At 46.6% G+C, this 23,592-nt stretch overlaps 1 protein-coding gene across 1 annotated transcript in view; it reads right to left on the bottom strand.

The window, feature by feature from the left end:
• Nucleotides 1-14,415, bottom strand: part of FAM107A (family with sequence similarity 107 member A) — a 39,780-nt gene extending 25,365 nt beyond the window's left edge. The window contains exon 1 of the mRNA XM_044451984.1: nucleotides 14,216-14,415. Coding sequence (XP_044307919.1) covers nucleotides 14,216-14,294 — 79 coding nt within the window. The 5' untranslated portion in view covers nucleotides 14,295-14,415. The remainder of the gene's footprint in view (nucleotides 1-14,215) is intronic.
• Nucleotides 14,416-23,592: the final 9,177 nt, after the last annotated feature.

Below are 23,592 nucleotides of genomic sequence, written 5' to 3'. Positions count from 1 at the left end.
CCCTGGAGAAGAGCCTGATGCTGGGAACAATTGAGGGCAAAAGAAGAAGGGGACGGCAGAGGATGAGGGGGCTGGATGCAGTCACTGAAGCAGTCGGCGTGAGCTTAGGTGGACTCCGGGGGATGGTGGAGGACAGGAAGGCCTGGAGGAATGTTGTCCATGGGGTCGCGATGGGTCGGACACTACTTCACGACTAGCATCAACAAAATCTTTGTCCTTGAAATAGCACTGGCTGAGGAATGTTAAAGTCTGGATAAAAAAATAAGAGTAGAGCAGAACGATCAATATCCATCTGATGCTTTGTGGTGTCTTAAAAAAGAAGAAACATCAAGACTGTATGCCTTAAGACTGCAGTCTAATGAGTTGTGCCCATGCCGGGAAGGAGGAGTGGCTGAGCCTAACTTATTTCCTCACCCTCAAGCCCTGCATTTTTGCTAGATGTACTTTTTTGTCCCTCTAGTGACAGCCTTTCAAAAGAGGGGAGGAAGGAGGCTGGAGAGGCCTCAGGATAACTCATATCCCCTCTCCTTCACCCTGCTTCCTTTCCCCGTTACCAAGGTCACTTCTCCAGCCAGAGAGCAGCTGGCATGGCTATTTCTGCACCAGCTGTGAGGAGTGGGGACGTCAGAGCTTCCGCTCTCTTCTCTAAGATCGCCATCCTCTGATCTGGAAATTCAAAGTATACTATGGTCCCTTGAAGGCTGTCTCAGGCCCATGCAATTGGCCTCTAAAGCAATTCCTATGCTCTGGGCTGAATCTCACATCAGGTTTATCACCACTTAGCTCTTACATGTGCAATAAATAAATATATGAGAGTGATCCCAGGAGACATTGTGAAGACAGAAAGGCACTTTCTCTTAATAACTTTGTCGAAGAGGAGAATGTTGTCCCCTTTGCACAACAGAACAACAGGAAGCCCCAGGCTGAAGGGGGCTGCTTCAGAATTTTCAAAGTTGTTTGATCTATGTAGTTTATACATACATATGTACATACATACACAGAGAGAGTCTACTAAGGTAATCACAGTTTGAAATAGTTTATAAAGTCTTAGAGAGTAAAAGTGAATCAGAATATCAGGAAAAATTATATAGGTCTGGTTTTGTCAGAAGAGTTTTGGTAAGGGATATAGAATCTCTTTCACTGGAAGAAAATTATTAACAATGACTATAAGGCAAAATACCTTAAAAACATAGCATCAGTGGTACTTCAACAGCAACAACACACTACACACATGCTAGAACTTGATATATAATGGAGCAAATTATTTCTGTACTTTTCTCATTGTGAAAATATCAAGCCAAGCTGATGTACTATCTTACCACACATTTTATTATACACTGAGCCAATCACAGGATAATTAAGGGCACAGTGCAATGGGGATTGCCCTTAATATTCTGCAGCCAACCTACCAATGCTCTTTTCGAAGTCGTGCCCTCTGTTTGCTGAAGGGAGATCTAGCACTTCTGGGGCAACACAAAAAAGGAGGATTCTTTGTTTCTGGAAAGGCTGGAAGAGCGTAAGGGTGCTCTGCTGATCTGCCCTGCTACACAAACGAGCATTTCAGCTTACATGCATTCATACAAGAATTTGAGATAGTGTGACAATGATCAAACTTACATATATTAGCATGAGAGGAAAATCACTTATTGGAAAACATGTTGGTTGAAAAGTAGATGACATCAGTTGCATCCAGGATTGATCAAGTCCAAGATAACATTAGTCTATTCTCTCCGTTTTTATTTATATGAAATTATATGTTTGGGTTTATCGCAGAATTTTTTAAATTTCATATATTGCAAATTTATAATAATTTTGTGAAGAAAGAAAGGGAAGGGAAGGGAAGGGAAGGGAGGAAAAGAAAAGGTGTATCTCTGAAATTAACTTGAGGGATACTCACTGAACATGTCTGGCAACAGTGGACAGTGAATTTCTATGACTCTAATGTGGGGACCGGCTTTTTTCCAACTGGACTTGTGGACCAGCCTTTTTCTCTTGGGGGCAATTTGTACAAACCACCTTTGTGCTAATTTGCACTTGTGCCGGTTTGTATGTTAGCCTAAGCATGAATTAGCCCCAGTGCACATGTGTGCAAGCAGATGAAATTCCCACATACACCTAAAACAATCTGGTTCTGTCAATGAATGGCCAGTAAAGCAGAAGATGCCTGACACTCTATGAAAAGCAGATGGAACTGAACTGATTTAATAAAATCTGGACATCCCTACTTGTTTGTTATATATATTTCTCACTTTTTTCCTTCCAAGGAACTCAGCTTGCATAATTCTCATCCTCCTTGCAGTCTTATCCTCACAACAACAACCCCATGAGATAGGCCAGGCTGAGAGTCTGCGATTGGCCTAAAGTCACCCAGTGAGCTCCCTGCCTGAGTGGGGACTAGACCGCAGATCTCTGGAGTGCCAGTCCTGCCCTCGTAACCACTGCATCACACTGTCCCTAGCCTTGGAGACTCCATTTGTTTGGCAATGCAAAAGGGGCCCACACATGTCTGGGTTGGGAGCAGGATCAGTGGGCACTTGATGTTACAGGGATGGGGAGGAGGCAGAGTTCTACTTTGCACACATGCTTTGGCTGCATTACACACTGAGCACACTTAGATCACACCTTTGCTCCACAGCTAAACTCACAGGGTCCTCCTATCCAGGAAGCCTGGCTGTCTAGGCTCAAAGATGCTTCAGCCATCATGCAGAGGTACAGGTACGCTCTTCTGAAGGTGGGTCGGAACTAATCTCAATCAATTCTGGGTTGTTATCATCCAGTGTTTTATATAATAAAGATATTACACACTAGTTTCAATCTTTCCCTAGCTTCAGTCTTTGAAGTCGATCAAATCAAGCTCCTCGGACCTCTGTGTGCACAAGGCCTTCCCCCTCCTCTCCTTTTTCTGTACCCTGCTCTGTGCTTCCCCACAAATCTTTCCAGAGCAGATTATGAGAGCACACAGGGATGGAAGCTGTAAAAGGGTTTATATTCCGGTGACTCACGGACCCCACTGGACGCAATCCCAAGTCATGCACATTCAGGAAGACGCTTTCGGTCGTGCTGGCTCTTTCCTCCCTTCCTCACACCTGCGAGTTCTTCTGTGATGCTGCACTCCTCCAGAAATGCTGAGTTCATGGGCCAGTGGTCCAGGACGTAAAGACGTCACGGCACTGATGTTTCTCTCAGGCTTAGAAGAGCTGCCAGTGCAGATGCAGCTGGTAGCCTGGCCACAGCAAATCATTTTTTAAAACTCTAGAAATTAGACACCATTAATTTTTCTGGCCCTGTTAAAAAGGATATTTATTGTAGAGACCATCCTAATGCCCCTTGGCAATGAATATGCATCAGAAGATAGCTAGAGGTTGTAACTAAAGAAGTATTTCCTTTTGCTTAAAGCTGTTGCCTATTAATTTCATTAAGTTACTGCAACTTGTTCTAGCTTGACAGAAAGAAGAAATATTGCCCCTTTGGTGAATTCTCCCCACACTATTAATGATTTTATAAAACTTTTAAATCCATCATGTCTCTTTTAAAAAAATTAAATGAACAGTGTCAACTCTTAAAGCTTTCTTACTTGTGGGGCTGATGCTTCTCTTTGAAAATTTAAGCTCTCAGAAAAAAAGCAGACCTTCTCCATTTTTACTCCTCCCTTTAAAGGTGTGCATTTAACACCATGATGCCAAGCTTGTCCCATACCAGCTCTTCTGGAAACACTATATTAATTTTACTCCCTTTTTATGGACAGTCCAGAAGATGGTCCCTCCTCCATCCCTATTATTTTGTACCTGTTTTTAGCCAGGATTTCGAGTGAACACACCGCACCGCATTCCTTCTCCAAACCATAAGCTAACAGTCTAATAGTACACACACATGTGAGGGAACTGGACAGGTATCACTGTCACTGCCATTGTCTGGATAGCCTGACTTTTTTCCTTTAGTGAGAAGCCCAAGCTCCAGTATGTAGCTCTGTTGTATCCTCACAACAACAGCCCCCTTAGGCGGGTTGGGCTGACTGACCCAAGGCGAGCCTCATGGCCAAGGGTGGATGAACCCAGGTCTCCCACACCTCCGCACTATACTAGCCCCCGTCCCGCTGCAGCTGTGGGAGCTTCACACTAAAGACCCCACTGACGAAGCAGCGATGTTGCTCTCCAGCTTGGGGAAGAGAATGTCTCATTTCTGGTTTCTTCTCCTTCTCTGTTTTCCTTCTCCACTCACTTCTCTTGGCTCCTCCTCTTCATTGAACTGGGCTTCCCACAGATCTCCTTGGCACCTCTCACCTCCCATCTTCATAACTGGCACCTGTGTCCTCCCAGGGAACCTCTTTTCTCCCAAGGGCCACATTCCCACCAGGAAGCCAAGGGTGCACATGCAAGCCCCTCTTCCACACACCTTGGTCCTCTGCTCAGCTGTTTTCCAGTGAACAGGCTGGGCCTGAGGAGATCGCAAGGAAGGTCCGGTTTAAACTTCACTTTCCCCCAGTCTCCTCTTTTGCTGCACTGTTCAGCTGCTCAGTGGAAGAAGCAGGCTCCTGTGCCCCTCAGCGCAGCGAAGTGACAGGGCTCCGGACTGGCAAGAGACCTTGTGGTGGATTGCTCCAAACATAGTCGTCTTTTCTGGTTGCTAACCCCTCCAATGGAAGGTCCACTCTTCTCAGGGCACTGTGTGGCTCTTGGTTCAAGACCCAACATATGTTCTTTATGTAGATATGCCTGGTCCTTGTCAATACCATTGTCTATTATTAACATTTATACAGCCCTTATTTTCTAAAAAAAAAGTGGTGTCCAGTGATGAACACAATGAAACCTTAATGCAATAAACAGAAGAATATTAATGATAGTAACAGAGGAGCAAATCAAGCCAGAGCTTTTCCTAGAAGCAAAAATGACAAAACTGAGGCTGTCATACTTTGGATACGTCATGAGAAGACAAGACTCACTGGAGAAGATAATCATGTTTATAGGTAGGAAAAGTTGTAGGTAGAAGATGAAAGGGAAGACCAAATATGAGATGGATCAAAACCGTAAAGGAAGCCATGACCTTGCATTTGGAAGAGCTGAACAAAGCTAAAGCTGTCTTGGACCAGACAATTTAGAGAGCTTTCCATTCACAGGGTTGCTGTAAGTTGGAGATGACTTGATGGCACATAACCCACAGTGCATTTGAACCACTTCCGTTGGACCATATATTGTTTTTTAGCTGTTAAATTATTTTAAAAATATGACATTTTAGTTAAGGAGGGTCCTTTTCTAGGAACTTTTGTAAACTGCCAAGAAAGCTTTGACTACTGGGCAATATAGAAATGAAAATAATGCTCGTTGACTCGGGGAGGGGGAGAAAACAGAAGACCGAGGGGGACAGCAAATGGAATAGGGCGTGGGTGCCTGGATCCCTGAAGAGGGGCTCCACACTCCAAGTTTTGTTGTGGTTGTTGTGGGTCCCACTTGCACTTGTTCAGCTGCACAGTAGCCAAAGAGAGCAACCCTCTTTCAGGACATGCAGTTATCTGGTGATGAAACAGTACATGGGAATGTAGTGGTTGGGATTGGAAGTACCAAGAGGTTAAATCTTGCTTTGTTTATTCCACTGACCATTGACCAGGTAGAAATCCATTTTTGTTTTCTAGTTAGAAAATGGTGGCACTGCATCTGATCAGTTGATCTCGGGGCTGGTGGGTGTTCAAAGAATGCATGGGATGTAGGGAATTCCCTGGCTATGTGACAAGCCATGTTGCAGAGCCACTGTGTGGAGAGGTTGCCCAGTGGAAGCTGCAATCTTAGGTATTTCTCCTCAAAAGCAAGCCCCCTTGAGATCAATGAGACTTACTTCTGTAAGTGTTCGTAGGAGGGCACCTGCAGCTCATATGACAACTGGTAGACTGGCCTGTTCGAGCCCCACATTTCAAATGTCCCTCTACAGCCATGGTTTGGTTACTCATGGAATAGAAGGCGTTCAGATCTTTTGCCACTCTGCCATCCAATGGGTTTCTAATAGCAAACGGAAAGTCTCCTGCTGTTTCCACAGAAAAGGAAATTACTTCAAAGCACAAATACAATCTGTGCCCCTGTAAAGTAAGACTTGGAATCTTTTTTCTCCTTGAGAAACACAGTTGGTGCTTCCAAGAAGCTGACATTACAGCGGTCCGTCAAACAAAACTAGCATTTTGCCTGCCAAAGTACAAATATTACATACAAAAGGGTTTCCATGCCAACTCATTCTCTCCCTCCTCCTTTTTAAGGTTTCAGTGCCCAAGGCTGAACTTTTCTTAACTCTGTTGAATACACTTTTTGTAGAAGAAATGATACCCCCCACACCTATCTCACTAAAATGCTCATTTAGAAATTGTGGTTTGGTTTGGTTTTTTGAAGGAGGGACGCAAGAATAAAGCACCCCTTCTCTCCTCCATTGGATGGAATGAAAAGCAGTAGATAGACGGATGAAATATGTCACTTCCTCTATTTCTGAACAAAGTGTCCAGGAGATTTCTGTGGAGGGAGCTGAAGGGGCTCAAGAATCTCCGTCTTTAAAAAATGTGTAGAAACCCAACTCTGTTACAATTAGGAATGGCTGACTTAGCCCTTTCTCACTGTGACATGCAAAGTGGTGTGTCAATATTGCAAGGACTAATTGGTTTAGCAGCTTGGTCACCCACATGCCGGGGAGTTACTAAAGGATCTGGCAAACAGCACTGGAAACCAGTGGACAGTTAGATCTTTCACTGTAAGATTGCATTGATATGCTGCTGCTTCTAACTGCTGAGACTATTTCAGAACAGAGTTAGCTCAGGTTTCCTGCAAACAACCTTGCAGTGATCATCCCTCTTATCATACTTCTTGTCACGGGCAAAACCAAGTGAGAATCAGCTCAGTGTTGCGGCCCTCCAGGTGTTTCAGCCTGTGACTCCCTCCAGCCCAAGCCACGCTAGCCAAGCGTGAGGGATGAAGAGGGCTGGAGGAGTCCCCTGCCATGGTCAGGAATATTAATACACCACTTTAGCACTTACACACGCCTTCAAAGCTGTTAACAGGATTCAAAAGAATAAAGCAAAACAGAATAATACCACAGGATAACTGGTCAGAGTTTCAGAGCGAGCACAAGGATAGTCACGAAGGAGCCGCTATGCTACATGCCTTGGAAGTGTCAGGACAAAACAAGCGGCGCTCTGCCACAATATGGCTGCTAAAAGCCACACACCACAAGCAAAAGCTTTAGACTTATGGTGGGATTCCTGATCTGAACGGGAACCCACGTTGCGAGTCTTGCTTCCCGCCATGTATGCCTCAGAAATGCTAATGGGCCCGTCCGTTAGGGACACCTTACACATGCTCATCCTTGCCTCTCCTGAAGGTTCTTCTTTTTGCATCGTGCTCAGCCCTATTGTTTCACCCTGTTGTGGCACTAGAATACTGCGTCCGTGAGCCCCCTCCCTCTCCAAACTGTCTGTGTAACTGATAGGTTATAAAAGGGTCTTGTACAGACTCCATCTTGGTATTCCTTTTGGGGGCTGCCAACATGCTGCATGGATTCCTGTATGTCAGAATAAACTGTAATTGTTCTTTTGCTTGTACACCTGCAGGTCCCCCGCTCTCCCTGGCTTTTCTTCTCAGAAGCAAAGGACAGAGTTTCCCCAGAACAAGGTCCTGCAGGGCAAAGCATGGTGTGCCTTCTCTCTGTGCTCCAGCTTTCCTGATTCTATTTCCTTTCTTAGCACTCTAATTTTTAATTCAGGAAATTACTCAGGGAACATGCAATTTACATCTGAACTCCCTCTAACTCCAGTTCAGCTCTGCTGGTGGTCTTCCCTCGCAGGGCCAACTCCTATTTTGCATCAGTCTTTCCTGTTACAAGCCTCCCGATCTTGCAGCTTCATATTCCCTCCCAGCAGAATTAACAAAACCACCTGAAGCATTACTGCAGCCTTCCCCAACCTTTAGAGGTTTCTAGATGTTCACCTTCCAGCACCCTGACCCCTGGATTCTAACGTTGGCTAATTCTAACGGGTGTTGTGGTACACAACTACTGGAGGCTACCATGTTGGGAAGGCTCCACGATGCTACACCAACTATGCCGGAAAATGTCTCAGGAAATGCCATGTCTGGATGTTGACTGGAATGCTGCACACCCCTGCTGTGCAACGGAGGGTCTGCGCCGACAGCCTCTGCTTCTGACACCCTCGTGGCTGAAAAATCCGTACAAGGAATTCCGTCTTTGTGGTTTGACTGGAGGGGCAGTTAGTGCCGTCAAAACCCAATTCGCCTTCAAAGAAAGGCATCTATGAACAGCAGGAAGATCCAATAATGCTGCCCTCACCCCCTTGGAAACCATTTCCCCACTGCATGAGGGGGGTGCATTTGCATGCTATTCATATTTCTATTCAACATCCTCTGAAGGACATCCACTGGGGTGGGGGGCTTAAAATGCTGATCAACCCAAGATGTCTCCACAGGACCAGTGAGATGTCTCCAGTCAACAAGACCAGGACAACATGGAAATGGAACGTATGCTGTGCGCACATGCGTGTTAGGACATGCGTGCCAGTGTCCAGAGGCCTGCCAGAAGCCTCTTGTCCAAGGAGACAGGCTGATGGCTCCATGGGTGTCCACATACAGTGCGATCCACAGTGGTCCTCTCTGTAATCCATGCACTGGACAGTCAATATATATCGACAAAAGGATTCACTTCCATTATTTATTAAATGACTAGATTGACCAACAGCAAAGCTTTCTAGGCAGTTTCCCCGAACCCTAAAAAGTGTACTAATATAAAATATAAGCTGTTACAAACAAAAACATAACAATTTTAAACAATCGGCAATATAACCTAGGAACCCTATGCTGTCCAATATCTGGGAGCAGAGGGAAATCTTAACCTGCTATCAAACATATGATTGTCTTGGCCCCAAGAGGGCCTAATTGTGGAAAGTGGGCCTTACTCTGGGAGTCACCACTGAGAAGGCCAGCTCCCTGGTTGTCCACCTTTGCGCTTCCCATGGAGGCACTTAGAAAAGGTCCTCAGATTATGCTGATCATACCCTGGTAGGTTGATCCCAGAAGAGGCATTCAGCCATATACTGCACTCTCAAGGCAAGTCATGGACTTGGACTGTAAAATATGGGTGTAGAGGCTTTTGTGTATATTGTCAACACTTACATATGACATGATGTCAAGCGCTCTTCCTTTTCAGAATCCAGTTTGATCTACAACATTTCTCACTCCATACAGCATAGAATCCTTTGCTGAGGCACCTTGAGCCCGTACAAGCCGTATGGTGCCGCACAGCCCTTCTCCAACATCTGTTGCGTCGGAACGCCCAACATTCTCAGTTCACACGCTCAGTGGCCACATGGGCCGCAGTCCAGCATATCTGGAAGGCACCACACTGAGGCACCAGACCAAGGCTATGGTGAGCTCAAGGCAACCGGCAGAACGACTTGGGTTCAAGTCTTCTTGCAGCCTTGAATAGGAACTAGTCACATGCAGTCTGACCTACATGAAGGGTTGTTGTAAGGATAAAGTGTGGAGAGTCCCAAAGGTAGCCCTCCCAAACTTTTTAGAGGAACAAGACTTGGTAGTGTGTGTGTGTGTGTGTGTGTGTGTGTGTGTGTGTATATAAATATATTTATAGAAATATAAATGACAAAGAAAATGATAAATGTATAGTAATCAAAATGAAATACAGATACATTATTATATATTGCATTTTATTTTTTAACTGCTCCCTGGTATTTTGATGTTTTAGCAGTTTTTAATCTGCCCAGAGAGCATTAAGTTATTGGGCAGCCACGAAATGTAAGAACTACCTAATAAATAACTAACAAGACCGTGCTTTATTTTGTTGCCATTTCTGCTTCTTCGCTAAAGAACAGATAAATCAGGAAATGTTTTGCCCTTGGCAGTCCAGTCCCACAGACAAAAGATGCAATGAAACATAGTAAGCCATCAATAATAGGCTGTTTGCCACATCTTTAGCACAAGGCTTCTCCCATAGTCTCTTTGCTGTCCATAAAACCACTTTGCTACTGGAAATCGGACACCTCAGCAGCTAAGCACATGCTGTGCATGCAAAATGCGCCCGGATTCAATCCCTGGCATCTGCAGGTTGAGTTGCAAACCCCAATCTGAACCCCTGGAGAGCTAGACTGGGGTGCAGACATTTTGGTCCCGAGCCCCACATGCGGAGTTCGGTGTTGGTTAGGGCCTCCGGGCTATGCATGAGCTCATGCTCATGTCCACACATGCATGGCCTTTCCTTAAGTAAAAGCGAGCTGATTAAACAGCAAGGATTATGTCATTCAAGAATATTCTCAAACAGGCGCATATTTCCGTTCTGCAGGTTCTCTCTCTACCCCAAGCCTTAGTCTCTTTCTCCAAGTCAGCCTGTAAAATAAAAATGGGTTCCCTGACACGAAGAGCGCCCTGTTGTCAGGATGGGAAGAAATCAGTGGGGAGTCAAGGGGTGCAAAAACCCCTCGGGGGCCACATGCAAGCTGCAAGCTGTCTGTGCCAGACAGTGCAGGAAATACGGAGCAAGAGGGCCAACAGCCTGTCTCCGCATAAGTCAGAATCCTGCACTGAAGTACACCTCCTCTTCAGCAGCAGCCTGCTTCGCACCGTTGCCCCATTCGTGTGGCACGGATCTGGCTACCACCCCTGCTCAAAAGGAGACCTCCTGAGCAGTGGGCAGCAGGTGCAAAGAGGCGCAGGCTCCCTGGCTGCAGCTCAAGCCGTTTCCTCTTAAGTAGGAGATGAGGATCTGCAGCTGTGAGCCAAAAGGTCTTGCACTGGCCGTCTGGGCATAGGGGTAGGGGCAGCTGAGTCACGAGTCCGACTACCGGATCCCGAGTCACACTCCCCGTGCTGCCACCGCAAACACTTTCAGTGGTGGTGCACTGCAGACCGGCTGGCTTGACAGTCAGCTGGTGCAATGACTGCTCCCCGCCCCCCCGCCCCCCCCCCCATCGCAGTTGTGCTTCGGGGCATAAGCCTTGTTTGCACAACAGGGACAAAGTGACAGTCACAGTGAAGGGCTCTGGATTCCTGTTGCCAGGCAGAGGAGCCTCCTTCCTCCTGCCCTACTCCCTGCGATACACCCAGAAGAACAAGAGGGAAGGGAGGGACCAAAGACCCACCCTCATCTTGGATACTGAGATGGGTGCCATCAACCCACCTTGGTAAATCACCACCATGTTACATGTGAACCCACCTAACATGTTGAAATGAAGGTCAGAGACACACAGAGAGAAGAAGGATGGCAAGAGGAGCAACTCTTGCCCCTCCTCACTTTCAGGCTGGGATTCGGGTTAATCGGCCTTCCAGAACCACGCGCCTTCCAGATGAGTTGGACCGCCCCTCCCTGCCAGCACGGCCACTGTGCCAAGGAGACAACTTGTGAATGCTGCACAGTGGACAGCAAACTGGAACTCCTCAAGAATCCTGTGTGCATGACGGAAGCCCTCTTTAGAAGCATGGTATGTTTAGTATGGGCAGGAATGATCCGAGAATCTGTGTTTCTCAGATCTTAGGGCATGAGCAGCGAATTCTGAAGGAAGGCTTGGGAGCCTTAAAGTCATGGTCTGTGGGAAGCAGGGAAGGAGACATTCCAGCTGTGCTGATCCAGCTGCATGCCAGTGCTGTGTCCAGGGTTGGCAAGCTGGGTCAGATACGGTCAAGCCCTTCGAGGGTGCTGCGGCCCAGGCTTTAACAGTGTCCTGGTGGTGCCATTGGTCAGCAAGGGCCAGGCTGAGTGGAGCTTGCTCCCAAGGGCTGCAGGGGTCAAGAGCATGTCTAAAGGTACAGCAAAGCATCTCTTGCCCACTCTAATTATGGGCAGCTCCAATGCAGGATGCACACTCTCGGTCAACAGCAGCAAAAGTAACTGTCAGCTGGTGTATGGACACTTGACCAAACTAGGACCAGGGAGACTCAGAGGTACCTTGATACTTGCATGTGCAGAATAGCCCAGTGTATGGTTCAAGGGAATGCAGTGGAGAATTGACTCCCCACCGTTTTGCATCTGGCCTGGTCTCAAGATACTATTTTGCATCTGACTGCTTGGTGGATCTGAGGGTCCTAGTAGAAAGCAAAGCAGGCCTCAGAGGCTGAAGTTTCCCATGTCTAACTATAGCAGCCTTCCTAACTTGCTGCCCTCCTGTTGCCTTTGATTGCAATTCCCATCACTCCCATCCAGAATGCCCCTGAACTAGTGGTGGCTCTAGGTTCCTGAGGACATCTGGGCCAGCCACCAGCAGTCACCTCTTCCTCATTTTTCTCAGCGTCTTCTCTTCCCACCTGCTCCGCGCCTGCTCACCTGCACTCGTCTCACCTGCTGCTGTTGCTCCTCAGCTCTTTCCCATGACTGCTACCACTTGCTTGCCAAGAGCCAAGAAGCAAGTAGGTGGTGGAAACTCTTCCTCATTCTCCTCCCTACCACCATTGCCTGCTAATCCAACAGGGATCAATCTAATGCTCTGTGTACAATTCTTGCTGTACACAGAGCTCCCACCTCTACAAGAATCCACACTCCTCCTCTATTTAATTAAGTGAATAAGAAACCCCTTACAGGCACTGGAGTTCTCATGTGCACAAGAATGAGGTTGAACATAGAACTATGTACAGCCTGGTGATAATGAATGCTTTCCCAGCAATTGTCTGGATAATTAACTATCAGGCCAATCAGCTCCATTTTTGCATAATTTGCACATGCAAACTGACGGTGAGTCAGCGCTGTTCTTCCTGTAATCATTGAGCTTCTGCCTTAGCAGTCTGTGGATGTCTGGCTTGCATGGAGATTCCAACACCAGGCCTGTATCTGCCAGCCAAGAGAAAAATGTAGCATAACTTTAGACTTCTGCTCTGCTATCACATACCCTAAAGGCAGACAATGTTCCTGTCAGAAACAAAAGCTCCAGAAGAAAGATCTCAGCTCCCGTTATAGGGGTTTGTCTCTAAATCATTCAATAATTAACTAAATCTAATTCTCCTGCATTCATAATGCAACAGGACACCTGGAAAACAGGCTAGGCTAATTTCGCTGTGGGGCTTGGTCATCATCACCATCCCTGCTTAGCAGATCTCACAGCAAATGGCACATTAAACCCTTCTGCATATGCACCTGCCTGCATGGTGCTCTTTGCCATACAGTCATAAACATGGCAACCTATCCTTAGCCAGTACCGGTGTAACCCACCTTTCTGTTTGTTTAAGTGCATACGATGCACCTCCATTCTCTGCATGGAGCTGAACTGTAGAGGATTTCAACAAGGAAGAAAGATAGGCGACTGCAATCATACAGATCTGCTCTTCCCTCTCATAATGAGCACAGTGAATCACTTGAAATGTCTCTCCAGAATATCAAGCACTTAACTCTCCACCAATATTCTTCAGTAGCCAGTAAAATTTCAAAACAGCTGCAAAAACAGTGCATTAGAACTGATCCCCCCCCTCCAAGGCAGAGCATGTAAGGATGCTCTCTGAGGCTGCTGCACGAGCAAGATATGAAGCGGTGCTATAGATTGTGCACTGTTATTAAAAACAAGCAAGGTAAGGCCCAGTCCTGAGCGTGTACAGGCAGAAAAGGCTCTCGCAGCTCCCGGCATGCCCTGGCCAGCGAGGCTGCCTGCAGAATGCTGGGATTTGCCAGACTAATTTCTGCCTCCGCATAGGATAGCACTCTTGCTGGTTTTGTTTTGCAGGAACAAGGGCTGAGAAATCATGTACAACCACACACGTTCTTCGCACTGTTCTTTCATTAATCATTTAGGCGATCACTGATGGCCCTTCAGCAACAGGCCCTACTGCAGCAGTCCTAGCTGACTGCGAAGAGCAAAATGTCACCAAAAGTTCAACGTGGCTTTATTCACTGGCAGGCTTTCGGGCAGAAAATCTCTTTCAAAGCACAGCACAACTAGCCTCGTCATTTTTAGCTTTGGCTGCCGTGTCAGCTGGGGCTGGGTAATGATAGAAGCAGGAGTGGTGAAAAAATGTTCTAGAAACAAATAAGGTTTAATCAGAGAAGAGAAAGTCACAAGACCACATCGCAGGACAGCAGAACACACATGCCTTGCAGACAAACACAGACAAGATTTTCGAATCCAGAGGATCAATTCCACGATAGCCTGAGATCTGTTATGCCTATCTGATAATTAAAATGTGTGTGCGTTCCACCTGCAAATCCAATTCTCTTGCTGCCCAGGAGACACGCTGTGGCTTGCGCTTACCTGATTTGACCAACATTGCTCTGTATAGCCCCGTTGCTCCAGGTGGGATTCTCACCTGGTCTTCCATCCTCTGGGCCATCCAGCCTCTCGGGTCTCCGTTTCTCTCTCTCAGCTTCTCAGCGCAGTCCAGAGTGACTTACGTCTGTGCCTGCTTCCCGCACTTCTGCATGTTTCTAAGTCTGCATGACTTTTTGGCAGAGCGCGGCTCCGCTCGCTCGCTCACTCACTCACTCCTGCAAAGGTCTTTTCGGAGGCGACGAGAGCGAGCGGTCACGTGACTCCGCGAGCGGCTGGAGAGCGGCCGCCCCCCCCCCCCGGCAAGTGCTTCTGCTCGGAGCAAAACCGCTTCCCCGCGATCCCGCAGCCCCACATGCCTCGCCGCGCGAAAGCGCCGGCCCACCGCCGCCTCTGCGCTCGAGGCTTGTCGGCCGTGCTGTGCACTTGGCAACAAATAAATACGTGCAGCCTCACCTTCTGTGCTAAAGAGCTGTGCTCCGCGTTCGCTTCAGGCAGAGTCCCCCTCTCCCTTTGTAAATTATTGGCATGTGGGTAGCACATGGTGCAGAGGAATGAGTTATGGAAACCGGTTCTGATCGGCTGGGATGGCAATTTGGACTGCGATGTTTGCAGCGAGACTCCTACGCAGGAAACAGCTGGCATCAAATCAAGACGGGCGGCATGGTTAGCGGCCGGGGACTAATGGCACCATTTGGGGCGGGGAGAGAGATTGAGGGAGAGGGAAGCCCTTAAGCAATCCACCATGGACTAAGTGGGTGAGTCCCCTTGGAGGGCGATAGCCCACGTCCACTAGGATCATGGAGGGCCATTGGGGGCTGCCTGCTGGATAGCTGGAATGCGGGGGGGGGGGATGTGCACCTTCCGGCCCTCCAGAGGCCGGTGATCTCCAACTCTTGTAGTGCTTCATGTTTTGTTCTTTTAGTTATTTCTAATCTGCCCAGATATCATTCTATTAGGCAGATCAAAATACAATAAATAGATTAACACAGCCGCATCAGTCTCTGCCACCATAGCCCACACTAGCCTGGGTTGAGGGGAGTGGTAGTTCAAGAATATCTGAAAGGCCACAGGTTCCTCAACTCTGATTTATAAGCATTATTATTACTAGTAGTAATAATAATGATAGTAGCATTTCTGTACTGCTCAACAGCCACAGCCCACTGGGCAGTTCAGAACAGGGATGCAAAGAACAATAAAGCATCACAAAATTATACTACAACATTTAAAAGACAGATTGAAAGCTGAATTTAACAACTAGAATAGCTAGCAGCTGACACACTGCCCCAATATGCTATTTATGGTTGATAAAATGCCTTGTGTTAGAGGGCACCGCAAAGATGGCGCCAGGCGGGCCTCATTGGGCACCTCATTCCATGATTGGGTGGCAGCTGCACAGTGGCTGCCTTCAACCCTCAGGGAACATAATGGCAGACAGGAGTGCACAGCTGAGTGAGGGGAAATGTGTGTTTATCAGGCACAGGGATACTCTCCCACAGTGCGATGAACACATGGCCTTTGCTGCTTGGGTAGGACACTCGGGGTGAGGCATCTCGCTGGCCAAACCACCGTTGGGTGAGCTCTCTTGATCGCAAGACAGGCCAGCCCTCTGCCAAGCGCTGAGGAGAGATTTACCAGGCCTTGGGGGCAAATGTATGTCCCTCTGGGCTCACAGATGCCGATTCTTTCACAATTAAAAAGTTCAGGTGATGTCTAGATGTTTGACAGCCAAAGGCAGGACGGGAGTCCTTTTGGCATGAACGTTAAAGAGGAGATTCATGGGAACTGTGAAAGTGAGCCCTCCATGGGTCCCACTTAATGCTAGGCTGGCTCATTTTCATAACACTGCAAAGCACATGACTCCATGGAGGCTTTGGTCCCGCCCTTCTGCTCACTCAGCCCTAAGCACGGTGGCTCTCTCAGCTTCTCTTCCCCTGTGTGTTGAGGGAACAGAAGAAATATACATTCCTGGAGGTATTCAGTGAAAATGCAATGTGGCATATTTACTGGAATGTCATGTTATTACTGGTGGGGTGTGCCAGTTGATTATCCCAAGAAAAACAGCTCAGATTTATTTAAAAGTTTTAAAAGTGCTTATACTGAGAAAGGAGTGAGAGGTCATGATACCACATGGTTCAAGGAGCTCCCTAATACTCTTCGTTGATATGCTGAGATTTTTTTGTTGCTTTGATTCTGGAATGTATTCACATGTTTATTTCAGTGTTCATATTTAATTTTAACACGTTTTAAGTAAACATAAATGAGCATACTCTATGTAGAAAGGCAGGTCAAATGGGCAGTTAGGACTTTCAAACGGGGCACCTTCAGAGGCTGATCCTCCAGTAGCCCTTTGAGCAGAGGACTACACTCTGTAAAAGCAGGCATGTGGACACTCTACTAAATAGAGGAGTGTGGCGTGCAGCCTTTGGATTGAGCAAAAACGGCCCCATCCCAACTGGTAGAATCGGGGACAGGGAGACGGGATGTTGTGCTGAATATTCTTCAGGCTGGAAATGAATTCTCCAACAGTCATAGCAAGGGGTGCAGGGATAAAATTAACTCCAAGAGCATCTCCACTAACTTAATACTGAATGAAACCGTATTGTTAATTCATACTGGTGACGAAGGAAGCAATGGAACCGGGGGAGGACTGGAGGCAGAAGAGGCCAAGTGAATTTCCTTCAACAATATAAAAATAATATCTGACAACAGCTCTTTTCAGGAGCTCAGTTGGGATGTGCGGAGGGGCAAACAGGGACACACCGGGAATGTCCTATGGTGCCTACTCACGCTAGGGTGAGAAGGACACCTTTTAACATGTGACTGTTTTTTATCGGGTTTTTAAATTTTTATTTTAAGGTTTGGGAGGGTTTTCCATTCTCATTTGCCTCCTTGATGACTTTTCAGTAATTGTTTGTGCACCATCTTGATGACTTTTTAGGTGTACTATTTACAAATATCAATAGCAAATAAATATTAAATAGCAGCACACTCCTATGGTCACTAGAGTCTAACACCCACAGGGACGTGTGGAGTCCTGGTGGCGACCTAGGAAACGTGCTCGGAGCTTGGTGTGCCCTTCCCCGCTGGCTGTGCGATGAGCGTCGTGCGTAAGAGCCACTTTGGAGATGGGCCTTTGTGGTCATTCCAGGGGCTGGGGAGGAGGCCAGCTCCACCAGCACTAGAAGCATCTTGGTGGTGTCTCAGCCTCCTCTCCTCATGTTCTGAGGTGTGACACTGATTCAGCCGGAAACAGCTGTTCAGCAGGTGGGTTGTGCTCAGAGGCAACCTTTGCACCTGTGTACCTCCCATCTTGCATAGGTTCCCAGTGATCCTTCAGGTTCAAAACCGGAAATACATTATAGTTTCACAAATGTTTCTGAAACAAACCCAAACATCATTTCATATACTTGAAGAAAGGACAAGCATTATTATGAAATTTCTCATTCCAGAATGTAACAAATGTCACCCATTTTTCAAGAAACTTATTTTCCAAGAAGTAATTCTCTAACATGAGCATAACAGGCTGATTCTTACAACTTCTACTGTACAGTGTGGCTTATATACAGTAAGTCAGGGCGGGTTGCAGCATGTGCCAGCTTCCCTTTTGAATACTCAAGCTATAGCAGGTGGATACTGTGGCTTCTTGTGCCATCCAAGCCTGGTTACAGTGGCTTATGTGAGGGTTAAATAAGACGCTGTGGGTTGTAGCAGGGATGCAGACCCAGTAAATAAGCCAGTTCCATCATTGTGGCAATATCACGAATTCTAGAACCCCTCAATGGGCCAACCTTGCATTTCTTCCAATGAGCATCTATTGAGGTTTCAGCAGGTATAAATAATTGACTAACCACTGGTACATCACAATCCTTGACACAATCTTTAGTATAATTTAATAAAACTAATGAATCAGGTGATATTCTACACCCCATGACTTGCTCAACACATTGTAAAATGCTACCCTAGTATGGTTTGATGGTTTCACAGTACCAGTATGTAAATAATCTGCACTTAATGGTTTATACCCCCAGCATCTATCATATTCTAATTGCTACATTAAAAATACTCATTGTTAAGTGCCATAAATGAGAAATAATCAATATTCACAAATTTCTTCATACGCAGATGGAAAGAACTTGAGATATATGTGAAAACAGCAAAACTGGCAAGTCCATTCATCCATATCAGCTCAGGAAGAAGAGGCCACCTTGCACATACATACGGACTCTCTGATGGACCAGTGTTCCCATTTACAAAGCAGGTTTGACATAGTGACCCAGGAGATCCAGGTTTCAGTCCCCCACTTGGCCATGGAGCTCCCTGAGTGGCTTTGGGCCAGTCACTCATTCTTAGACTATCCTGCCTTACAGGATACAATGGAGTGGAAAGAGCAAGACTCACCCCACCTTCTTGCTTCACGCATTCAGTTCTCATGGTTGATGAACACAGCTAGTGTTAAGATTGGATCCAAGTAGTTGTAGTCAAAGTCCCTTACTCTGTTCACAACTGAATCAGAAATCTTTTCATCCAATATTCTCAGGGCAGAGGGAGAAGGAGAGGGAGGAAAGGAGGGAATGAAACTCTTCAAAAGTTCAGGAAAAGCCTGAAAAAGAACCTTCTCAGACAGTTTCCTCAGAAAACTATTTTCTGGAGAATGTTTGGCACAACTACATTAGCTGCATTTGAAGCACTTACCTGAGACGATAATATGTTTCCCATTTTCCTTGTTACACTTGGAGTGCAGAGAATATTCTTTCTAGGGAAGAAAGGGTGAGAAGGAGAAAAATGCAATGTATTATTTCTTTAAACTTTTAATGCTTCCCTAAGCCTTTGAAGGTGGATTACAATTTAAATTGTAGCCTTCTCTTTTTATTGTAGTGTCATGAGCTTAGCATAAACTTGCATAATCCACTGAGAGACTTTCTTACTAGATGTAAAACCTTTTGGTGAGATACATCAGAGGAGAAGGGAGGTGGACCTTTAAGTATGTTGGCCCCAAGAGATTTCAGAGATTTATGGGGATTCTGTTCAAGTGAATTTAAAAATTGCACCCCAATATGCATGTATTTATAATGCGCAAATGTGCATTCTTGCTTAGAAGGGAACTGCACCCATGTGAGTATTCCTAAGCCCTTTGCTAAGTAAGTACCTGCGAAGAGGTTCCACCAACTCCTGTGAGATGCTTGTCTGACAGAGCAGTCGTCTCCCTATGCAAAAAGTGGTGCGCTTGAAACACGGCGCTGGAGAAGAGCTTAGAGAATACCGCGGACTGACAGGAAGACAAGCGAGTGGGTCCTGATCATTTCAAGGCAGAACCTTCCCTGGAAGCAGAAATGATGGAACTAAAGTTTCTGTACTTTGGGCTCATACGAGAAGGCAAGATTCAGTGGGGCAGTCAGTAATGTTAGGGAAAGCTGAAGGCAGAAGAAGCAGGGCAAGGCCAACTGTGCGATGGATCGATTCCACAAAGGAAACCACAACCTTGAGCTTACACGCACTGAGCAGCGCAGTAAGGGACACTCAACTCATTCACAGGGTCACCATGAGTTGGAGCTGTCTTGATTGCATGTAACAACAAATCTTGCTCATTCGGTTCCCTTCATCATTCCAAGAGACTGTGGTATGGTATCTAATCCTAAGGAAGAAACTTGTTCATGTAGCTTGTCCACTGTTGTAGAGTGCTTTGTGATCATGAACTCATTTTCCATGTATAGTCAACTGGCATGGAAGCCAACTCAGGAAATGCCACATTGCCAGGAAGCCCCATTTTGAGTATCTAGGAAATATTCATGAAGGTTAGGAAAAGGTTAACACCTGGACCCCCAAATAATGGATGGAAAATCTTGTGAATGCCCACGTTCAGTAATGAAGCCAAGTTTGTGGAAGGGTTCTATTCAGCTTGGTACCTGCTCCTTTGACCCAACCCAAGCACCTGAAGTTGTTTACTCCAAGTTCTTACATGCTTCTCTACAATTGCTCATGATCCCAGCCCCTCACTGTGACTGTGGAAACCAGCGTATTTGCAAACCTGTGGTGTAGTGAGGCCAGAGCTTGCAAGCTACATAGCAGCAACAAAACATTTTCTACTAGTAGAGACACTGATATCATTTGCTGCTTTCCCAGAATCCCGTGTTCCCTTTGAGTTTAGTTGTAGTCCTCACAGTAGCTAAGTGGGAGTGGAGCTTTTCCAGAAACAAAATATTGTTCCTTGTTATAAAGTAAAGAATTTTGGGATGCTCTTGAATAGGCAATTGCTCTTGAATAGGCAATTAAGACCCATTGATTTTACAAAAGACCAGCTCCTAGTGGATGAAACATCACAGGACTGGTTTGTGGATACTGATGGACTCAGGCATTTTTGGCCTCTCCTTGGGGAGGTGGCAATGGGACCTAGCATGATGAGAGCCTGTACTTCAAAATTAGCTGCTAGACCACTGCTGTGCTCCATCTGTTCCTGTGGCCCATGATTCTCTCCAGCTTGTCACCGAGGAACACAGATAGAGGGCTGCTGCTGCACTAAGGAACTTCATGGTGGGTAGATTGCTGGCCTGGCCTGGCCTGGTCTTGCTTGTGGATCTCATTGGCCATTGTGTGAATGGGAAGGCTCAACAGGATGAACCCTTGTGGGAGCTACCATGGCTTTTACTATGCTCTTCTGCTTCTGCTGGGAGGCTGAGCCCAATTTTCAGGTCCAGGCTTAACTTGCATGTCTCCTAATGCTATCAGGAAAAACAGCCTTGCAGAGCTATGGCATCTTTCTTGACTTAACAAGTTATCTGTGGTCATGGCTGGCATCAGGATAGTTTGGCTGGGACATACCCCACTGGTAAAAGCCTTCTGGAGTAGTGCTCCTCTTCCCCAGTGCAACCTGCTTGTTCCCCTGCCGCTCACCCCAGCCCAGGCAATGGAAATGGGGAGGAGGGGAGGAGATGCCACTGCCTGCCTGCTCACGGGTGCTCTGCCCGTCAAGCAAGCAAGCAGGAGCCTTGGTGGCAAAGAGGATGAGGAGCAACTGCAGCTCTTGGTGAGAAGGTGAAATGAATGAGCAAGGGGGATGTCTTGCCCAAGGGCTCTCAGAAACTCGGAGCTGGCAATGTCTGCAGTAAAAAATGGAAAAAGTGGGGCCAAAAAGCTGATAGTGTCATCTGGAGCACCGACACTCCATGAGGCAGGGTGATGCGGAGGCTCCGTCCTGTCTAGAATCACCCATGGTTGGAAGTGACACATTCGAAGTACTAGAGAAGGTGAGTAAGGCCTGTTGGGGATTCACACTGAACATTTTCAGTAGCTGCAGAATGTGCCGTGTCTTTTGGTGAATCAGCTGGAGAAGAAGAAAAATGGAATGCAGAATCTTGAAAGGGGCATAACTTGCTGGCTGGCTGAACCGTCAACAAGAGCACTGTACGCTGCAAGACTGGGTTGCAGGTCCAGCTTGTTACAATAGGAAGCCTTTTTTTATTTTACAGTGTAATGCTTGGCTATCACATGTAAGGCTTACTGTTTAAAAAGAAGCTCCTAGAAGAGTTTACAAATGGAGCTGATATAGGCTCTGTGCAAGCTCCACCATATTTCATGGACATTAGAAGCCACTGTTATGGGGAGAGAGAAAGGTGCTTTAATTTTCATACTGCAAACATCAGATTAATTCCATCAGTTTACAGGTTCAGGGGCCATTGAATAATCACTGTCAATGAGGATATGCATCACCAAGAAAGAGGATCAAACAGAACAAAAGAAGATAGCAATCTGCATAAAATTTACATATGTTACTGTATATGCATAGTTTCCAATCAGAAAACAATTATTCAAATGCAAATAGAAATGCAGTGCATCTCACCATGTTTGGAGGACTGTGCCCCTGTCCCTGCCAGTTCAGCGACTTCAAGGTCCCTTTGCTTCCCATGGTTCTTTATCTGCATTTAAGCCTCACTTGGCCTTCAAATACCAGGTGGTTTCAAACAGAGGACTGTCCTCTGGCAGCCCTTAAAATAGATGGCTTTCCTCTGTACAAGAAGCCCTCTGGCCACCCCACACACAGGAACATTCATTCATTCATTCATTCATTCATTCATTCATTCATTCCTCTTCTTTGTACCCCAGTTTTTGCACCAAAGCATCGCACTCAAGACCATTTTTATAATTGCTTCAGAGTAAATTAAATGAGGAATGTGACCCTTTAACCCTGAGCAAGAATTAGCAGGGGTGGGTTTTGGTATCAAAACCCGTTTTTCCAGAAGTTACTTGAGCTAAGATCCCAATTTGGCATCTAAATTGGGAAACAATTCCAACCCATGCTCTTAAAGACTTCTTGACAAAAAGGCTTTGTGTTTCTCCGGGGCTCCCTGAAGGTTACTGCATGTCAGCCCTGCCGGTTGCTAGGTGATGTTTATCAGGAGCTGTTCCTTGGACAATGCGTTTCATGGTCAGAGGACTTCTCCGTGATGGCACTTCTGAAACCAGAATTCTTGCACTTGATACCCTGAGACAATGTAATATGAATACAGCTCAGCCCCAAGATGAGGCTTTGGCAAGCATTTGCCTTGCCATCCCTGCAGATTCACTAAGGCATGGCGTGTTCAGAAAAGTTTCATTTCTAATCAGAGGAATCCTGCAAGTCAATGGCACAGGCAGTGTGTTCCCACCAGCTCTGAAACATGGTGGGAACAAAGCACCTTGACCTTTGCCGCAAGCAGCAAGAGGTTTTGGTCTGGCCTTGGCCTACATTCGAACAGCAGCTCTCTTTGTTGACCTCAGAGTGATAAAAGGACATGCCATATGGTTGCCTAGGCCACCCTTCCCCAACCTGGTGCCCTCTCAATGTTTGGGTCTATAACTGCAGCATTTTGGGCCACTGGCCCTGTTGGCAGGGGCTGATGGGAGTTGGTGTTCCAAACATCTGGAGGGCACCCAGTTGGGGAAGGCTGATTTGACAACCATGTGCCCTGCCTTCTAATAATTGTGAATGGGTATTTACATTTTGATTACCCGAGCCTCCTGGGAAGGCTGTTTTTCATAGCCTGATGGAAATGCATGCCTGCAGATACTTGGGTACTAATGGAAGAAAGGGCCGACTGCATCATGAGTGTGTGTTGAAGATCACATTTCAGCAAGGGTGGCATTATCCTGGCAGAGCAAGGAAGGGTGCCTAAATCCAGCCTCCATGAAATTCAGTGCTTGGACTGAGGGGCCATAGCTTGGCGATCCATCACACTCTTGGTTCATCCCATTGAAGGACTTCTCCTTGCGAAGCTGGTGGGAAAGACCTTTGGCTGTTGACCAGCTGAGGCAGAACTGAGCTGGATGGGATCAGGCAGCTTCACATGATGCTCACCCTTCATGGGTGTCGGAAGGACCGAAACCTC

This window comes from Varanus komodoensis, unplaced genomic scaffold (genome assembly GCF_004798865.1).
Source record: "Varanus komodoensis strain SLA01 unplaced genomic scaffold, ASM479886v1 scaffold6_4, whole genome shotgun sequence".
Taxonomy (NCBI): domain Eukaryota; kingdom Metazoa; phylum Chordata; class Lepidosauria; order Squamata; family Varanidae; genus Varanus; species Varanus komodoensis.
Note: the sequence above shows the minus strand (reverse complement) of the source record. Positions and strands in the feature narration are given on the sequence as shown.